Source organism: Astyanax mexicanus, chromosome 1 (assembly GCF_023375975.1).
Source record: "Astyanax mexicanus isolate ESR-SI-001 chromosome 1, AstMex3_surface, whole genome shotgun sequence".
NCBI lineage: Eukaryota > Metazoa > Chordata > Actinopteri > Characiformes > Acestrorhamphidae > Astyanax > Astyanax mexicanus.
Genome location: NC_064408.1, coordinates 53,392,108 through 53,411,786, shown reverse-complemented (window position 1 = coordinate 53,411,786; position 19,679 = coordinate 53,392,108). Strand labels below are relative to the sequence as shown.

The 19,679-nt window shown below is 38.9% G+C and overlaps 1 protein-coding gene across 4 annotated transcripts in view; it reads right to left on the bottom strand.

The window, feature by feature from the left end:
* Positions 1-679: 679 nt before the first annotated feature.
* Positions 680-19,679, bottom strand: part of adgb (androglobin) — a 67,023-nt gene continuing 48,023 nt past the window's right edge. For 3 of the 4 annotated variants that reach the window (XM_049479885.1, XM_007255664.4, XM_049479867.1), the window contains 7 exons: positions 16,540-16,651; positions 9,999-10,150; positions 8,417-8,572; positions 6,618-6,733; positions 6,017-6,200; positions 5,781-5,888; positions 680-3,955 (listed from right to left, as the gene is read on the bottom strand). In XM_049479885.1, coding sequence (XP_049335842.1) covers positions 3,869-3,955; positions 5,781-5,888; positions 6,017-6,200; positions 6,618-6,733; positions 8,417-8,572; positions 9,999-10,150; positions 16,540-16,651 — 915 coding nt within the window. In that variant the 3' untranslated portion in view covers positions 680-3,868. Of the gene's footprint in view, positions 4,017-5,780; positions 5,889-6,016; positions 6,201-6,617; positions 6,734-8,416; positions 8,573-9,998; positions 10,151-16,539; positions 16,652-19,679 lie in introns of all 4 variants that reach the window. The other variant, XM_049479876.1, reaches the window with a different exon arrangement.

Below are 19,679 nucleotides of genomic sequence, written 5' to 3'. Positions count from 1 at the left end.
AATTTACAGCCATTTTAAAACCCTGTCTTTTAGCTTGAAATACATTATTTATTTATTTTTTATGGAGAGCTAAGTAATCTGCTTTTTTTTATATTACCTACAGTGCTTTTCCAAATGGCCAACGTTTCAATAGTTGCACTTCACTAAATAGCACCGTCCACAGTGACAGTTACCTGAGTGACCTGAGTGATGCTTTCTCCAAGTGGCACCTTCCTGAATTAAAATTAGCCTTCAGCCTAGCTCCCTGACCAGCTTTAGTTTTCTGCCAGTCTGCAGACACTGGCACAGGCAAAGCCACTGTCAACAACTAGCAGAGTTTGGCAGTGATGGCCTCCCTTGAGAAAGACTAAGCGAGAAAACGGTCTGCAAATCTACAACAACACCCTCTTCTCCTGAAGTGACCATTGCATTGGACTGTGTCACCACTTTAGTTGTCAAAAAGCTTTCACTAGTGAGCTGTGTGTATGTACATTTTGAGGGTGAACATTAAATGAAACTGTTATGTTACGTCAACTTTTCAGCTACACAGTTTTCTGTTCTAGGTATCTCTAAGGTCAAATACAATTTAAATCTAAGCAACCTAGATTAATACATTAGCAGGGGCACATACAGAACATCATAATCTGATCTAGCATTTGTGTTTATAGTGGTCGATGCTAAAATGCATATACTGTTGTACTATGTGACAAAACAACATGTTTAATTATTTTTCCATCATCAAACACGTACATGTGTAGAGGCGCAGCAGCATGTTCTTTGTCTCTTTTAAAAGAGAGTAACACAAAAACAACACACAAGCACACACACACACATAAAAGCCTGAGTTTGCAGTGTTGTCCTGGCAGGTGGCAGCTGTAGAGTCATTGTGTTTGCAACAGAGGCAACCCTGAGTGAACAAGTGAAGAAACTGATGAAAGAATGAATAAATTAATGAAATGAATAACTTGGCAGGTATGATGCAGATGCAATTAAATCTATTATCTCTCCCTCTCTCTTTTACACTCTGCTCCTCTTAGCATGTGCTGTGGAAACCAATAATGTTTGCATGTGTAACGCCTCTTATGCCTTAAGATGTACTAATACACTGTCATTTAATGAAGTGCCCAGTAAATCTGGGATATGTAATATTAAGTTCATGCACACTTTAAGTGACATTCATATCCTCTGCATGTTTACTGACTTTTAATAATTAATGTATGTGTGTGTATTTATACAATATGTCAATACATACACTATACAGGTGCATCTCAAAAATTAGAGTATCATTATAAAGTTACTTTATTACAGTAATTCAGTTCAAAATGAACTGAAACTCATATTATATATGTAAAAAAACGTATCTCAGAAAATGTGAATATTATAAAAGACCAATTGCTTCTTTTGTTACTGTGCCAAGTCCTGCTGGAAAATGAAATCCGCATTTTCATATTCCAAGTTGTCAGCAGAGGGAAGCATAAAGTGCTGTAAGATTTTCCAGGAAAACACTGCGGTGACTTTGGACTTGATATAACACAGTGGATCAACACCAGCAGATGACACGTCTCTCCAAACCATCACTGATTGGTGGAAACTTCACACTAGACCTCAAGCAGCTCGAACTGTTTGTCTCTCCACTCTTCATCCAGACTCTGGTCCCTTGATTTACAAATGAAATATGAAATTTTCTGATGATCAGTGATGGTTTGGAGAGACATGAGTTGATGGTGTTGATCCACTGTGTTTTATCAAGTTTAAAGTCAGTTTAAAGCTACTGACAACTTTAATGGAGATGAGGATTTTATTTTCTTGCAGGACTTGGCACATTTCCCACACTGCCAAAAGTACCAATTGTTCTTATATGATTTTCTGAGACACTGATTTTTTGTTTTTTATTGGCTGTAAGCCATAATCATTAACAATAAAATAAATAAATGCTTAAACATTTTGAACTGAATTACTGAAATAAAGTAACTTTTCAGTTATATTATTTTTTTGAGATGCACTTGTATGTTTGAATATGTGGGCACCCCTTCTAATGTATCTAGAGATTTTAACACATAGACAGAATAGGACTCTCTTGAGCAGATAAACAGGAATCTATTGGCACAATGCAAAGTTCAAGGTGCGGGATAGAGGGCTGGACTGACAAGAGCATTGAGCTGTTGAGCTGATGATCATCCAACATCCCGGCCACATTAACACTCTTACTGCTGAATGCAATCAAATCCTCTCATTAATGGTCCCCAATACAGTAAAAAAGACTTCCTTGTAGAGTAAATACAGTTACTCCAACAGAAGCAGCACAGCTTCTTTTGATACTCAAGATTGTATCGAGTACTTTCATCAAATATTGTATGTCCATATAGTGCATGTGTATCCTCACCACTGCTTAGCGATTAGCTCTCTCATGCGGTTAGCAGAGGAATAAGGCTTCCTTTGCTTGGATGTGAACTGACAGGCTGCATCCTTAAGACGACACACACACACACACACACACACACACACACACACACACACACACACACACACACACACACAGGCATCCAAACGCACACACCTGACCTTAAGCTACTGTCGAGGTCCCTCCAGAGCACAATTCACACCCTTTGCAATGACTCATTCCTCACTGTCAGAGTTAAAACCACTTCAAGTGTGTTGCATGTGCCTGTGTGTGTGTGTGCTCGTGTGGCAGATGGAAAACAGCAAGAGAGGGAGATGGAAGGAACGAGAGAGAGAGAGAAAGTGGAGAGAGATCTAAGGCCAATTACCATCATCAGCAGAGACATTTTAAGAGTGGATGCAAGTAAGTGTTCTCACTGCCCACTGGAATGGAAAATACACAAATCCATGAAAATGAGCTTCTAAGAGACAAATGACTTCAGAAACAGAGGTGAACTAAGCACTTCTATCGCTTACAGGCACTAGGACAAATGCATTTTTTTTTTTTTTACAAATTAAGATATTTTTCATAGATATTGTTCATATAAATAAACAAATGCATCATTTAGTTGTGAAAAGAATGAAACAAAATAAGGCATTACACAAAAAGGACTATTCATGGCACCTGCCTACAGCAATGACTGCAATGTGATTTGAAGCAAAACCTTTTTTGCTCCAGACAAAACAAGACAGACTCATTCAGACACTGAGAGTACACAGTATATTCAAATAAACATGGATCATCTGACTTTAATTTGTTGGAGAGACATTCAGACTACTTTAGTTCAGTCCTAACAAGAAGCACCAGTAGGTGGCACCATTGGAAGTGGTTCCATTTAGCATCAAGTGAGATAATGCTGGGTTTGAATGTGTCAGTGTGAGGTTCTACCTCTTTTTTGGTATGTTTAACCATCATTCTCAGTGGGTCTGTTTTTATGCTATTTTTTAAGACTCTGAAATAAGGTTGTATTAAATCTGCTGGTGCTAGGAGGTGTTCAGCATAGCTGATTCTTAAGATGAGTAGGTGACTAATGTAAAGCTGTTGGAGTCTGCTCTAGAACTGCTATAGCCTTATAAATGTGGCAAGGTTTTTTTTTTTTCCTCACTTGATCGGAAGTTGGGGGTGTATTGTGAAAGCTCAGCGGTGGTTATGTAAATGTCTGAACTTTCTGTTCATTTCTGTCTTATTTTTCTTTCTGGTTCACATTTAGAATCCATTGTGATGGATGGTAGAGGGGGCAGCTGCCTACCTCTGTGTCCTTTCAGCCTGCTGCGTTTTCACTGGTAATATTTTGAGACAGGAAATCCGCCTTCCTTTTGTCTAAAGCAAAGGTCTTTAGATTTTATCGATTTCAGTTGAGAGTCAGGGCTTGCTGTCTCACTCAGCTTGCCTGATACACTGACCTTGATCCAGCTGTCAGATGTGACAGTGGCAAGATTTCCCTGAAAGTCAAAGTGATGTGGCTGGGCCACTGGAGCCGCCCTCTTTGTTTCCACTGGGCAGAACAAATCGATCAGCCGCTGAGCCACTGCTGATCTGCGTGGATCCATCCAACACCACAATCACCGGCAAAAATGTATCACATTTAGCAGTCAGCCTGACAATTACAGGATAATAACTGCAATGCTGGATTTTACATTTAAAAGAATACAAGAGTATTAAATGATGATTTTAATACCACCTGTTATTAAAAATGGGTAACAGTGCATGGTTTGACAAAAGGCAATGTTTACCATGACATAAAATTGACCAATTGATATACAGTCATATAAAAAAGTTTGGGCACCCCTATTAATCTTAATCATTTTTAGTTCTAAATATTTGGGTGTTTGCAACAGGCATTTCAGTTTGATATATCTAATAACTGATGGACACAGTAATATTTCAGGATTGAAATGAGGTTTATTGTACTAACAGAAAATGTGCAATATGCATTAAACCAAAATTTGACCGGTGCAAAAGTATGGGCACCCTTATCATTTTATTGATTTGAATACTCCTAACTACTTTTTACTGACTTACTGAAGCACAAAATTGGTTTGGTAACCTCATTGAGCTTTGAACTTCATAGCCAGGTGTATCCAATCATGAGAAAAGGTATTTAAGGTGGCCAATTGCAAGTTGTTCTCCTATTTGAATCTCCTCTGAAGAGTGGCATCATGGGCTCATCAAAACAACTCTCAAATGATCTAAAAACAAAGACTGTTCAACATTGTTGTTCAGGGGAAGGATACAAAAAGTCTCAGAGATTTAACCTGTCAGTTTCCACTGTGAGGAACATAGTAAGGAAATGGAAGACCACAGGGACAGTTCTTGTTAAGCCCAGAAGTGTCAGGCCAAGAAAAATATCAGAAAGGCAGAGAAGAAGAATGGGGAGAACAGTCAAGGACAATCCACAAAAGCACACCTGAGGCGACTCTGTTTGTGGCGTGCTTGCAGAAATGGCTTCTTTCGCATCACTCTCCCATACAGCTTCTCCTTGTGCAAAGTGCGCTGTATTTTTGACCGAAGCACACCATCTGCAGCAAGATGATGCTGCAGCTCTTTGGAGGTGGTCTTGTTTTGATGAGCCCATGATGCCACTCTTCAGAGGAGATTCAAATAGGAGAACAGCTTGCAATTGGCCACCTCAAATACTCTTTCTCATGATTGGATACACCTGGCTATGAAGTTCAAAGCTCAATGAGGTTACCAAACCAATTTTGTGCTTCAGTAATTTAGTAAAAAGTAGTTAGGAGTATTCAAATCAACAAAATGATAAAGGTGCCCATACTTTTGCACAGGTCAAATTTTGGTTTAATGAATATTGCACATTTTCTGTTGTACAATAAACCTCATTTCAATCCTGAAGTTATTAGATATATCAAACTGAAATAACTGTTGCAAACACCCAAATATTTAGAACTAAAAATGATTAAGATTAATAGGGGTGCCCAAACTTTTTCATATGACTGTATCTAATATATTAATTTATTAGACCACATTTTACTGGATTTTTATAGGTAATGGAACTAAATGGACATTTGGTATTTAAGTCAAAAAGTGCAACTGTCCATGCAATCTTAAATAAACTGAATGATTCATTTTTATTCATTTAAATGTATCAGCTGCATTGGATTTCAAAAAGCAGAGGTACCTTAAAGGAATTTTAAGAGTAACACATCCACACATAACCTTAATAACTTCATCCTCAATAGTTTTTGTTTAAATAAATAAACAAATGCACTATTTTGCTAAAAATATTGCTATATTCAAATACATTTTCTAGTCAATCAGTTCACTTCTTTTTGGCTACACTCTTGCGGGCTGTTGGCGGTGTAGGCTGGGGTTGGTTTTTCTCCAGCTCGGCCTGATGTTCTACCTCTTGTGTCAACTCTACGTCTCTCTTCTGAGACTCCTCCTCCAGCTGGCGGGAGCGTAATTTCTCTCGAGCATGCAGCATCTTCTGTCTCTCCTCTGCTAGGGCCACCTATAGAGGATGAGTTTTAAGCAAGAAAAGTTAATATATTGATCTGCTGATGAAAGGTCAAAATGAAAAACACAATTCTGGTTTGACAGGTACTCCTATACCTACTACTACCATTAACTCAAACACACCTGCATTCCATCATAAGTCTCCAGCTGTCTCCTTATGAGCTCCTTACGAGAGAGCAGCTCCTGCTTATGCCGTTCTTGCACCGTCTCCCAAAATAAACGAAAGCTTTGGATCCTCTCTAAACGTTCAGTCTTCTGCTCCTCCTCTATCAGTTCATTTTTCAGACGAACTGGCTTGCCAGTCCTCCTACAAGCACGATCAAGCAAAACAGAGGTGCACAGTAAACTCATCATAGCCTGGTTTAACCGTCCTGAAAGTTGCAAGCGTTCACTGCAGTCTGCTCTGTCTATTTCTGCTGCTGTAATAAGCAGCAAGGCCGGAACAGCCAGCATCCTCTGAGGAATAATCAAGTAGCTTGTTTGATCTTGACACGGAAATGCCAAAACATGGGTAACACTCATTAGCACCATTAGAAAGCAACGAAAAAAGAGCTTGGTGAGACATTCAAGGCCCTCAAACCACATGATTAAAGTTATTTTCACATTTTCTTCTAATTTCATTTCAATCTGTAGCAGATGATGCAGGGCGCATAATCTGACTGTGCAAAACAGTAGGTTATTCATGCTCAAATACAGGCGAGTGTGTTTGTGTGTGCCTGTGTACCTTATGAAAAGTGTTAGGTCCATATTATTATTGTGTTTGGGAAGAGGAGTTCCATTGCCTTCATCGTTGGAGGGACTGCGAGGAGACTCCAGATGTTTGAGGCGGGTCTGATGAGCCTGCACAATAAATCAATCAAAATCAATAAAAATTAACAACATGCCACAATCACAGGTCAGTAGATTGGTACTGTATGTGTACCTAAATATAAGTGCATATGTGTGTGCTGTGTTTAAAAAAATATAGGGCAAAATCTTTTCAAACGTATTATAAATCAACATGTCAGGGTTCAGGCAGTATATTAATAATAACCCTTACATTCCACCACAATTAAAAAAAAATCAAGAGGGTATGAAAAAATCATCCTAGATGCCTCTCAGACAACCTTATACCCTTTTTGGACATGGTTCACCTAAGGCTTCTGTTCCTTCCCATGTGGTTCTATCAGCTATTGTTAAATGACGGTTCTAGGTGCTGTGCTGTCTGAGGGATTGGAGATCACAGGTATTCAGTTTATGCTTTATTACTTGATGTTATGGACGGCAGAGAGAATATTGAATAAATCCTTGCTTTCTTTGAGTAATGTTGTTTTAAAACATTTCAATGATTTTTGTTTGTTGAAAAACTAAAGATACAAGACTAAAATGCAGGAATAGATGAAACTTTATGTTGTAATGAGTGTCCATGAACAAATTAAATGAAGTTCATCAGACAAGACATATCATGCAATGAAATTAAAATGAAAGTAAGTTTTTATTTACTTTTTTACATACTATACTAACTTTTTGTGATTTGGAGCTGTATAATAACATGATTTGGAGTAGAAAGAGCTTTTTAAAGCACTGATGCCTGGCATTATGCACCACTTGTTTTTATTTTTTTAGTAGAACAAAGCATTTCATGTCAATACATTTTGACTTGCTCTTTTTTACATCTAAATTACTACTAAATTATCCGGACATGTAAAAAAAATCATCTATCACTGTCCTATGAATAGCATCAGTTACACAAAAGAATGTAGTATCTCTCAAACAACAGTAGAAGCTTTTATAAAATCGGAATTTTGCAGGTGTTTCTATCCAATTTTTGGGATAGAAAGGGTCCCATTTTAGCGATCTATAGGTGAGCTGTGAACTGTACACTGCGCAGCTTGATTTAGTGTGTCAGTGTGTCTTGGTATCATAAGGACACAAAATATACGCCTTGCGCAGCTCAAAAAAATTTCTCATTCTCTTAGTTAATCATGAGTGTGTTTTGGGTGTAATGGAAAAAAATAGTGTGTCACTTTCCATTTCCTATAAGAGCCAGGTGCACTCTGATTGGATTTATATGTTAACAGTGAAGAGTTTCGGCAGGTCTCAGCAGTAGAAACTGATCTGCTCGTTCACGCAGTAAAGGGGCAGGTAAAAGCAGGTAATTTACGGGACCAGCAATGTTATTTTATTTTGTATCTGTTTATTGATGATGTGAAAGGTAAGGTTTGTGCACTGGTGCATGTCCTATATTGGAGCACCTGTGTAGCCAATACAGGAATGGACATCTAGCAAGTGACTGTTGTCAGGGTTCACCTGTGTTTTCCGCCTCCAAGATAGCAATATGCCAGAAATTAACCTGAACACACCTCTCTTCCAGACCAACATACCTATCGGTGCAGATATATTCATAAGCACCGGTACTATTTAAACGATCCAGGCACAAGGCAATTAGCATTCCGAAGCACCTTGCGCAGGGGGTAAGACACAGCCCCAAACAAGTCTTGGTTGATTGTATACATGTGCAGTAAGGGGGAAATTATGGCATACCTTTGCTGCTCTCCCTGGTTTAGCGGCCTCCCAGCTCAACTTGATGGCTTTGATCTGGTCCAGTTCCTCTGTGTCCTTTCTCATCTCCATCCCCTCCATCTCCGAATTCTCAGTCACCACACGTAGGATCCAATGAGGCTTACTCATATCCAGAGTCTAAACACACACAGCCATAGGCACATACATATATTGTGCAATCATGCATGCACACCCCCACATGTGGACACACTGCAACAAGCACACGCAAACACATGCTGTACAAACTAATTTTAATAAACAAACATTACACAGAGACAGAAAATGTAATTCTGAATAACAGTACAAGTTCTCATTCAATGTTTTCCTTCATTTATATAATTTTATATATTTTAGTTTAATATTGAATATATTCAAACTACGAAGGAACGCAAATATAAATTTTTTAATTACACAAAAAATATGATCTTTTGCTTTGATTCCAGCTTTGCCCATTCTTGGCATTATTCTCTTAGTGAAATTCATGAGGTAGAACTTGGAATGGTCCTCTAACTGTCTTAAAGGAGTTCCTAGAGATGCTAAGATATACTGTAAACCGCTTTTCCTTTACTCTGCACTCCAACTCGTCCCTAAACCACCTGGGTTGGGTTTTATTAACAGCCGTTTGTAGAGGCCAAACATTTTTTTTGTCTACTACCATTTGTGTTCCTTCATAGTGTTTAAGTCTTTAATATTAATCTACAATGTGGTAAATAATACAAATAAAAAACAAATATTAATGAGAATGTGAGTCCAAACCTTTTACTGGTACTGTATTTTTATATGCAGAGAGCACTGAGTCATAATATGAGATAAGCAGACTGACTCATAGTTTGGAGATATTCTATAATCACACAGTCTGGAAAAACAGAATTGATATTTTGGGGACTCTTAAAGACTCAGCAGTCTAAGTGGTTTGCCTTTCATCCAGAGTACTGCAATTCGATCCGATGCCACAAACAACTGTTGCCAGGAACCAAAGAGAACAGAGTAAGACTGGCTCCCCCAACAGTTGTAGTATGTGATTCCCTTATACAACCCTGTCATAAATACAAATTACACATTTAGCTCCCACCTTTTGACAGAAACCAAAAGTGCATTTGTTATGTAATGTTGCTTTAAAACACCCACACCAACATACATTGGAGTGTCCCATTATTTAATTTAAATTTTACCTCTTTATCTACCCAGTTTGGAAGGCCAATTACCCAATCCCTTTTCACTTCGTCTATCACTGGCAATATTCCCAACACTAGGAGGATGAGAACGAGAACATGCCGTCTCTGACATGTGAAGTCAGCCACTCTCTGAGAAATCTCTCTGCTCCCATACATAAGCTAAAAGATGCCTGTGTTGGCCAGTATTAAACCAAAGGTGAAGAAAGAACAATATGCCATCAACTCACCCCAGAGAGAGCAATGCCAATCATAATCTCTCAGACTCCGGCTGCTGAGGTCAAGCAGCATGATCCGGGATTTAAATTAGTGATTATCCTGTTTTCCCAGGATAATCAGGATATTATTATGTGACATTTGCACTTAAATAAATAAATAAAATGCATATTGACCTGTTCCATCCTGGAGCTTGGCTTAGATGAAGCTTTGTCTTTCTCCTTGTCTTTAGGCTTGCGACTGGCTTTGGTGGCTGATTTTTGCCCCTCACTGCTGGTTTGGTCTGAATTAGCAGGTGGAACCAGATCCTCTAGCTTATCTGAAAACACTGTGCACATCAAACAAACACACAGCAGATTAAAATGTAAACAGTAGTGTAACATCAATTATATTTATAACAATGCCACATACAAATCATGATGCACCTACAAATGTAAATATCCTCAAAAATGTGTTATTCAATCAATGCTGATGTACTGGTTGCATAATCAAATGGTGCCATCTGTTAAAAAACATTGCTGGCTCACTATTAATGCTCACCCTGCATAACTCTATGTGCACAAAAAGCATGCTAGATGGCAGTATTGCTCCATTCAGAATCTACCTCCATTCCCTCCAAATCATAGTCGACATATCAGAGCCTTCTTTCCTTTTGGCCTCCTAATAAGGAACACAGCTGACACCGATCGCCCTGTTGGACAGGCTTGACAAGTTCATATGGACTCCATAAGGACTGAGCTTGGTGACAGGCTGTGACCCAATCTAAAGTCTTATGCTCCATCCTGACAGCTATGAGTCAGTCGCAGTCTACTGCTGTAGTCTCACTATCATGCGAGACTACAGCATCAAGGCCTGGCATTAAAAGTGAGAATTAAGTGGAAATTGACTGCTTATTTCTAGCTAACAAAGCACTAATTAAAAGATGGTGTGTCCCTAAATGCTTGAGATTATACAAGACTGCAAAGTCCCAGGTGGTTACATGGTTACATTATATGAAATGTGAGTTTAAGCAGTTTTTTCCAGTTTGTTTAAAGGCAATCGATTGCAGTGTGACTATAGTGAGCAGCATACAAAACAGCTAGACAGCCACTTTGAGTCCACTGTGTGATTAGACAGGAACACTTGAGAAGAAATTAAATGGGTTGCGTGTTAAAAAACACTTTCGACAGATTGCAAAAACAAGAATCTATAAACACCCATATAAAGGAGTTTTAACCCTTGTGTGGTGTTCGGGTCTGTGGGACCAGTTATCATTTTTCATCAAATGATACAAAAAAAATATTATTTCTAACTCAAACTCATTGGCATTGGCTCATTTTTTGTGAAAAACATATATCAAAACACATTTTCGATAAACACACACTGTACACCCCCCCCTACACATTTATATTACATACAGTATGTTTGGCCAAGGGCCAATAAACATTGCTTCATTTTTAAATTTTAAACTAAACAAATTTTCTACTCATATCTTGAGTTTAATTCATTTTCTTTTACATTTTATTAAAAAAACTAAAAAAAAAGAGTAGCACTTTTTTGAAAGAAATGTAACATAAGAAAGGTAAAGGGCAAATATTAACCATGTAAGCTGTTTATATTGCTTGCAATTTAGGTGAAGCAAGCATGTGTAAAGCATTTTAATGTAAAATTGCTTAATTTTGCTGAATTAAATACAAGTAACAAAGTAAACGAGTAACAAAAATATGAACACCACACAAGAGTTAAAAAAGCACAAAAAGCTCTTGCAAGGGACAAGCAGTGGGAGTTCACAGTACATGCCCAGGTCACACCAGGGTAGACCAGGTTGAATTAAGCCAAGCTCAGTTGGGCTCAGGGTGCCTCCCATGTGGATATATTGATTGATGCGTGGTAAGTGTGTATGGGGCCCTGTAAAGCTGCTCCTGCTCCTCTGGGATGCTCTTTAACTGGGTTAATTCAATTCTTTCTCCTCCAGAAATACCTCCCAGGGCACTGGAGGCCAAGAGCCAACTTCATTTGACTTCCCATTGACCCATTTCCACAGGCTTCCTGGGAAATGAAACAGGAGGCACGTGCGGCAGGAGAGTCATAAGCGTTCCATGTGCTCTGAAAGCTCTACACGGATCTATATGTACTTTCTCATCTAGGATTTGTTTAACAGGATCTTTTTACTGACAAAATCACTTAAAAACAAATCTCCCTGTAGAGTCAATTACTGTAACTGAACCACCAGTTTCAAAACATAAGGAACAATAACGGTGCCTGGCATATTAATGAGCAATTCTGCATGATGTGATCTAAGGCAGCATGCTGAAGAGTGTTTACAAAGACAAATGAATTCTAATGATATTACTATGATCTTCAGGCAAGCATGCAAATCTAACCTTTATTCATTTTACTTCACACAGCACTTACACCAAGCCAAGTAGGCATACGTGTTCTGCCTAAACCCACACACACCACACACACACAATTTCCATTTTTGTTAGCTTTTCCCTGACTGAAGTACCCAACCAAAACGAACAGTGTTTGTGTCTCTCCTAGTTTCAACTCGTCTCCAGTGAGCTGCCCCAAAGCTAGCAAGCAATTATTCCTTATCCCACGCGCCTCGGGTCGTGGCGAAATCACATTTCCAGCTGAATTTATTTGGGTTTCATTATCATTTCGATGGCAAGCTGGTGGCTAATCAAAGAGGCATACGAGATGCACCATGCCTCTTCTCTGCCGGCTTTAGCGTTAATGAGAAAACATGAAACCAGATTCAAATCAGAAGAGGCCAGATGAGGCCTGACAATCTTACTTCACTTTATTATGTTTATTTAACACAAACGGCGCACATTAATAAACATAACTGCCAACATGCCAGATTTAGCCAAAAGGCCTACTTTCATCTGTTGTCCCTAGACAAATACATGAAATCATATGAAACAAAAAAGAGAAAAAAAAAGAAGAAAAAACACTCACAGAAAACCATATATGAAGGATTAATAAAAAACAAAATCAAATAGTATTGCATGTTAAGTATCAGAAAAAAAACATATCTTACAAAGATAGCTATTTTAAACACCAATGTAAATTAATGTATTTAGTAACTGGTAGCTCAAAGATTTGATAAAAGCTAGAAGCCTGTGTTAATATTTACATATGCACAACTAAAATTATATGCTTTGCTGGTCTTAAATATTTTTTATTACAAACGTTTTTTTTTTTTATTAAGTTAACTTCTGGCTATAAACCTGAATCATAAAATGGCACATCTTTTCACGAGCATTGCACATTTAATAAACATAGTACAATGTCTAACAAAACCAACATCTAATTGGATCAAAAATTGATTAAACGTAGTAAATAATAAAGTCTTTGTAATCCACTATCCCACTAAACTAAACCCAAATGAGATGGTGATTTGATGTGATTTAGGATGAGCTAAAGCTTCACAGCGTGAAGTAAAAAGCAGCAGCTATTGTTCAGCACCTCCAGAAACTCCTTCAAGATGCTGAGAAAACTATTCCAGGTGACTCTCCTTCATGAAGACACTGAGGTTAAAATACCAAAAGTGTGCAGATCTTTCATCACAGCTAAATGTGGTTCCTAATAAATGTGGAAAATAATTCCACATGTTCCTGTATAGCAGGGGTCGGCAATTAAGTTTGGCCGCGGGCCAGATTTATTCCAAGCCATTACATGGCGGGCCACAAGCACTTGGCGGGGGGGGGTGCTGACATTCAAGTGGGCTGATGTGGGTGAAATCTGTGGACTGACCATTGCGGGCGCTATTAATGATATACCTGTTTGTTAAATAAAAAAAAACAAACGAATAAAAAAAAAAAAAACAGAATAAAGAAGCTAGCAGTTATCTAACAGCCCGTGTCAAAAAATCTTTAATAAATTTTTCTGTTTTGGAAAATTAAGTTTCTAAATAAAGAGCATTTTTGAGACGGACTGTCCGATTTTTTTTTTTTCATTATAGTTCAACCTCCCGGGCCAGATGTTTCTTGCTTGCGGGCCGCATCTGGCCCGCGGGCCGCCTATTGCCGACCTATGCTGTATAGCTTTAATGTATTCAATATTAAATGCATAATGTAAAAACGTATATTTGTTTTTGGCAAATATTGTTTACTAGAAGAACTGCATTGCTTACCAATTTTATTTGCTTATTTTTAAAACTGAAAAACACTTTTATCATCGTCATCGGCCATCTCAGATTAGAGAACCTGCAAAGCCAAAGAACTGCTGACCCTGAGCTTGTGACATTGACCTCCAATCTCATTCTTTTTGCCGTCTTTTTGCTGACTGATGTCACAAATAGCTTTCTGGAAGGAATACATTAGGGAAACCCTCAATCTGTAACGCCAGGTAGTGAGGAGTGACGCACGCCGAGTAGAATGTACTCACAGGTTTATTTACAGGCAGGCAAGCAAATGTAGCTAACAGTATAGCCAGGTAAACAAAGATCTCACCAAAGACAGAAGATGTAGTCGTATAAACAGTCCGAGTTCGTAACCGAGAAACAGTCCAACCAAACATCAAATCCAATAAGGGCAAAACAAAAGACATTAACCGGTAATCAGAAAACAGGGTCGTAACGAGAAGGCAATAACCAAGAACAGGAAGAAACCGCTTAGTACGCAACATAAGTCGACAATACCTCGCGAAGATACATTACACAGTGCGACCTTAAATACAGAAAAACAGAGAGCATAACCCGGACCTTCCTCAGAACACAGGTGAGTCTGAGCGCCGGAGCGCAACGTGATTGGGCGACGGCGAGCGACTGACGGTGACGTCATAACCCAAAGGATTCTGGGAAGTGGAGTCCAGAGGTGTGGAAGGAGAGTCAGGCTGCGTGACACAATCAGAGTTTTATTTACCTATCCACCTCAGCAGCTACTACAGGCTTTTAGCTGTAACGAATGTGGCTTGTGACCTTGCATTTACTATCACTGACTTATCAGGTGTCACTGTCAAGTATGGCTATCCCCTGCCTTTGTTGCCAGCCTAGCTGCAGTATCTGTGTGAAACATTAATTAATACCAAATTAGATCTGTCAAGTACACACAACGTCATGTGGATACAGGAGGGAGGCGAGTGAAAAAATGTCTTTTCAGTAACATGCTGACATTTTGAGCACCTTGTCATTGTATTTCAGTGTTACAGTCCTTAATCAAAGCTGGCTGTGACATGCCTGGCTGCTGCATTGCGATTTACAATGATGACATTTTATTTCCTTGGTCCTGTAAAACACACGTCACTGGAGAGCAGTACTGAGTAGTTCACTGAGGAACAAATTGAATAATAGAGCTAAGATGTTGGTATGTAATTGGTACAGTATGGCAGGTAACGCTATCCAGAGTTTATTTCCCTGCTTCAGCAACACACTACACTACTAAAAAGAGTTCTTGGGCAAGCCAATTTTTTTTATTTATTTATTTTTTTACATAATTAGATTGTAAAAAAAACTGACAAATAGTGTATACAAAAATATACACTATTAAACACACTCCTGCAGCCACATCCACAGTGAAGGTCTACTTTATTCTCCAAAAACCTTCATTGTTTTCATGAATTAGCTGGCTAATTCATGAGCCTGCTGTCTCATTCTAGTTCCAGGCCTTCGCATTGTGTTTCAGATTATGGAAGAACGTTTCCACCATGTGTTTGCTGTTACAGGCTGATGGTGTGTCACCGAGTGTCTGATGACTGGGCATCATCCCAAATCCAGTGGCTGGCTGCAAAGACTAAACCTGGAGCTATGCCTTTACCTCTGAAGCCACTGCGAAAACTAACAGAGTAACTGTATTGAAGTTCTAGGAAGAGTATACCCAGAGCATTAATCACACTTTCTATCATCTGGCACCCTTCCAATGTGTCTCCTCTTTTCCACAGATTTCCAATGCAGATCCAATCACAGATAGAGTCATAAGGGAGGCATGTTCAAATACCCCCCTAGCCCATGGCCCATTCATAAAGATCTGTTCTACTGGCAAAACTTTATACTGTGCAACCAATGGGTACAACTTAAAATAGCTGAATGAAACCTTGGTGTCCACAAACAAATTGATATATATAGTATAATGTGGGAGACAACACATCCTGCAGAATGCTGATGGCGGGCTGTGCTCTACGCTGGAACAGGTATTTCATTGACCGCCGTCTTTTAATCACATTTTCTCCCCAATTTGAAAGGCCAATTACTATTAATGGAGGGTGAAAGGTAGCACATGCTTCCTCTGATACATGTGAAGCCAGCCACCACCTCTTTTTGTACTGCCACTGATGCAGCATCACTGGGTAGCCAGCATGCTCGGAGAAAAGCGAAAAATATAAACTTGTTTTCCTTGCAATATTTGGGGTCTGAAAGCTATGCATCTTTTTTTTAATTCAGCCATTTCTCATTTTCTTCATTTTCTTCATCACTCATTTTCACTCACTGTTTTATATAATCCTTAACAAAACCTGTCAAGAATGTACTTAATAATATCTCACCCGGAACTTGGAAAAGTCTACAGCTTATAAATGATGATCCATTCAACAGTTTTTTTTGCTGTGCAGACTGGAGTTTGATTCCCTTATATGGAAAGCACACCACTGAACACCAATAAGAGTCATTTGGCAAAATGATAAACCCTACATCAACATGTGTTGGTTACATTTATAAATCAGGAAGAGCTGAGTGAGACATGGGCATAATCTGATTTATAGTCTGGTTTATTTGATTGGCCTGCATGTTGTACTCACCTCTCATCTCATTTCGCTCAATGTCTCTGAGAGTCTGGATAAAGACTGACAGTGAGTCGTCCAGAAGCCAGCTTTTGTGAAGCACCTCTGCCTGAACAATGTACTTATGTCCCTGAAACACACACACATGCACACACACATATACACTGAACAAAATATAAACACTTTTGCTACCATTTTTTTTTTCATGATTAAAGACTTTTCTTTTATGTACATAAAATGCCCTTTTCTCTGTGATCACTTCTCCTTTACTGAGATAAACCACAGTGACACAGTGATTATTACACAGGTGTACCTTGGGCTGGCCACAATAAAAGACCACTCTCAAATGTGCAGTTTTACATTGTTATGAGAATCTGGGGGATTTAGAAAACGTCTGTACCTGGTGTGAGGATCATTTGCCTTTCACAGTGCAACACATTTTATTTGCAGAGAGTTGATCAGGTTGTTACTTGTGTCCTGTGAAATTTTGGTCCACTCCTCTTCAATAGTGTGAAGTTTCTGTGTATTTGCAAGAACTGGAACCTGCTGTCGTATACGCCGATCCAGATCATCTCAAAGGATGACATGTCCAGTGAGAATGCTGACCATGCAAAAACTGGAATCTTTTAAGCTTCCAGGAACTGGGTCCAGATCCTTGCAACATGGGGCCATGCATTATCATGCTGCAACATGAGTTTATAGTCATGTATGAATGGCACAGCAATGGGCCTCAGGATCTCGCCACAGTATCTCTGTGCATTAAAAAGTCAATCAAAAAAATGCTGCTGTGTTTCATCGTTCATAACACACACCTGCCCATACCGTAACACCACCACCACAATGGGCCACTCAATTCACAACACTGACATCAGCAAACCGCTCCCCCATGACGCCATACATGCAAATGGCCATCTTCTCTGTACAGTGAAAAACAAAATTCATCCATAAGAGAACACCTCTTCACTGTGCCAGAAGCCTTCAAAAGTGAGCATTTGCCCACTCAAGTCAGATACGACAACGGACTGCAGTCAGGTGGAGCCCCTAATGAAGACGATGAGCATGCAGATAAGGTGAGAGAGACTGTTCCTGACAGTTTGTGGAGAAATGAACCTTGCATTTACGGACAACAGCTCTGGAGGACATTCCTGCAGTCAGCATGCCAACAGCACACTCCTTCAAAATTTGCAACATCTGTGGCATTGTGCTTTGTGACAAAATTTGCACATTTCAGAGTGGCCTTTAATTGTGGACAGCCCAAAGAACACCTGTGTAATAATCACTGTGTCTAATCAGCATCTTGATATGCCACACTTGTGACTGGTGGAAGGTTTATCCCAGCAAAGGAGAAGCGATCCATATATACGGAGCCCGGGAGGGGCCGTGGATAAAAAAAAACAATTAAATCGAGTGAACGATGTAGCAGTTCGTGCTCACGTTTTCTTTAATTCGAGTGAACGATTTGCAATTCGTGCTCACGATTTCTTTAATTGGTGCTCACGATTTCTGTAATTCGTGCGCACGATTTCTGTAATTCGAGTGAACGATTTCTGTAATTCCTGCTCACGTTTTTATGCAATAAGACAATAAGCTGGGAGGGAAAGGAGCATTTTCTCTCTTGATCTGTTACAGGGGTGCAGTGATGATAATCAGTTATCTACCTTTATAACCTGCTGATATTAATGCACTAGTGTTACAGTTAGATGTACAGTACAGTGAGCAGATTTTGCCTGGTGGTGGAATCTCTACAGCGCGTGGGGGAGAGCCGTCCGCGGCACGGGTTCCCTGGCCGCGAGCGCAGGTCTTCACGGAGCTTATTTACCAACAATATAGACAAATATAGTCAATTCCAGTCATGATTAAAGGAAACAAACATTACTAATGCAGGATAACTGTGTGTTATTAAAACCAGATCAAAACAAAGTTATAATGCAATGTGGAACTGTTTATAATTTCTTATTTTCAACAATAGTATAACGTAAAGAAGTATAATTATATAAATATACAGCTATAAGACTTAGGTCCAAATGTACACTGTAAAAGTTAATAAAGATAATACAAAATTAATGCAAGGTGTGACAGTTGTCTATGAATGGCTCATATAAGAGCTGCTTTAAATATGTAACACTATATAAAATCAAAATAGCTGGTCTAAAATACTATTAATACAATGTATTAAGATATTTAGTAAATAGGCATTTCATATAATAATTTGGATCAATTTGATAATTTATTCCAATATGTTTCCTAAAATAATTAAGTTTCTATATCTGATGAAATGTCCTGAATATCTGCTTATTCTCAAATCACAGTGTCCTGCCCAGAAACATGCCACAAGCTTCAAATAAAAAATATAATAATTATAAACTTCTTAAATGTATATTTTCTGAATTATGTGTTTATTTATTATACAAATTATTAAAATATAGATTAAATCTATCATAAAAGTAATAATGATGTAACCAGATTTAAGAAGGTGTGCATTTCCTTGGAGGCTGGCTGAATGTTATTTAGAAATTAATAAACACATTTGCACATTGCATTATAACTTTGTTTTGATCTGGTTTTAATAACACACAGTTGTCCTGCATCAGTAAAATGTTTGTTTCCTTTATTCATGACTGGAATTGACTGTATTTGTCTACATTGTTGGTAAATAAGCTCCGTGAAGACCTGCGCGCGCGGCAGGTGTCTGGCGGCGGGGGAACCGATGCCGCGGACGGCTCTCCCCCACGCGCTGTAGAGATTCCACCACCAGGCAAAATCTGCTCACTGTACTGTACATCTAACTGTAACACTAGTGCATTAATATCAGCAGGTTATAAAGGTAGATAACTGATTATCATTACTGCACCCCTGTAACAGATCAAGAGAGAAAATGCTCCTTTCCCTCCGAGCTTCTTGTCTTATTGCGCATAAAAACGTGAGCACGAATTACAGAAATCGTTCACTCGAATTAAAATAAAACGTGAGCACGAATAGCAAAACGTGAGCACGATTTAGAGAAAACGTGAGCACGAATAGCAAATCGTGAGCACGATTTAAAGAAAACGTGAGCACGAATAGCAAAACGTGAGCACGATTTAAAGAAAACGTGAGCACGAATAGCAAATCGTGAGCACGATTTAATTATTTTTTTTATCCACGGCCCCTCCGGGGCT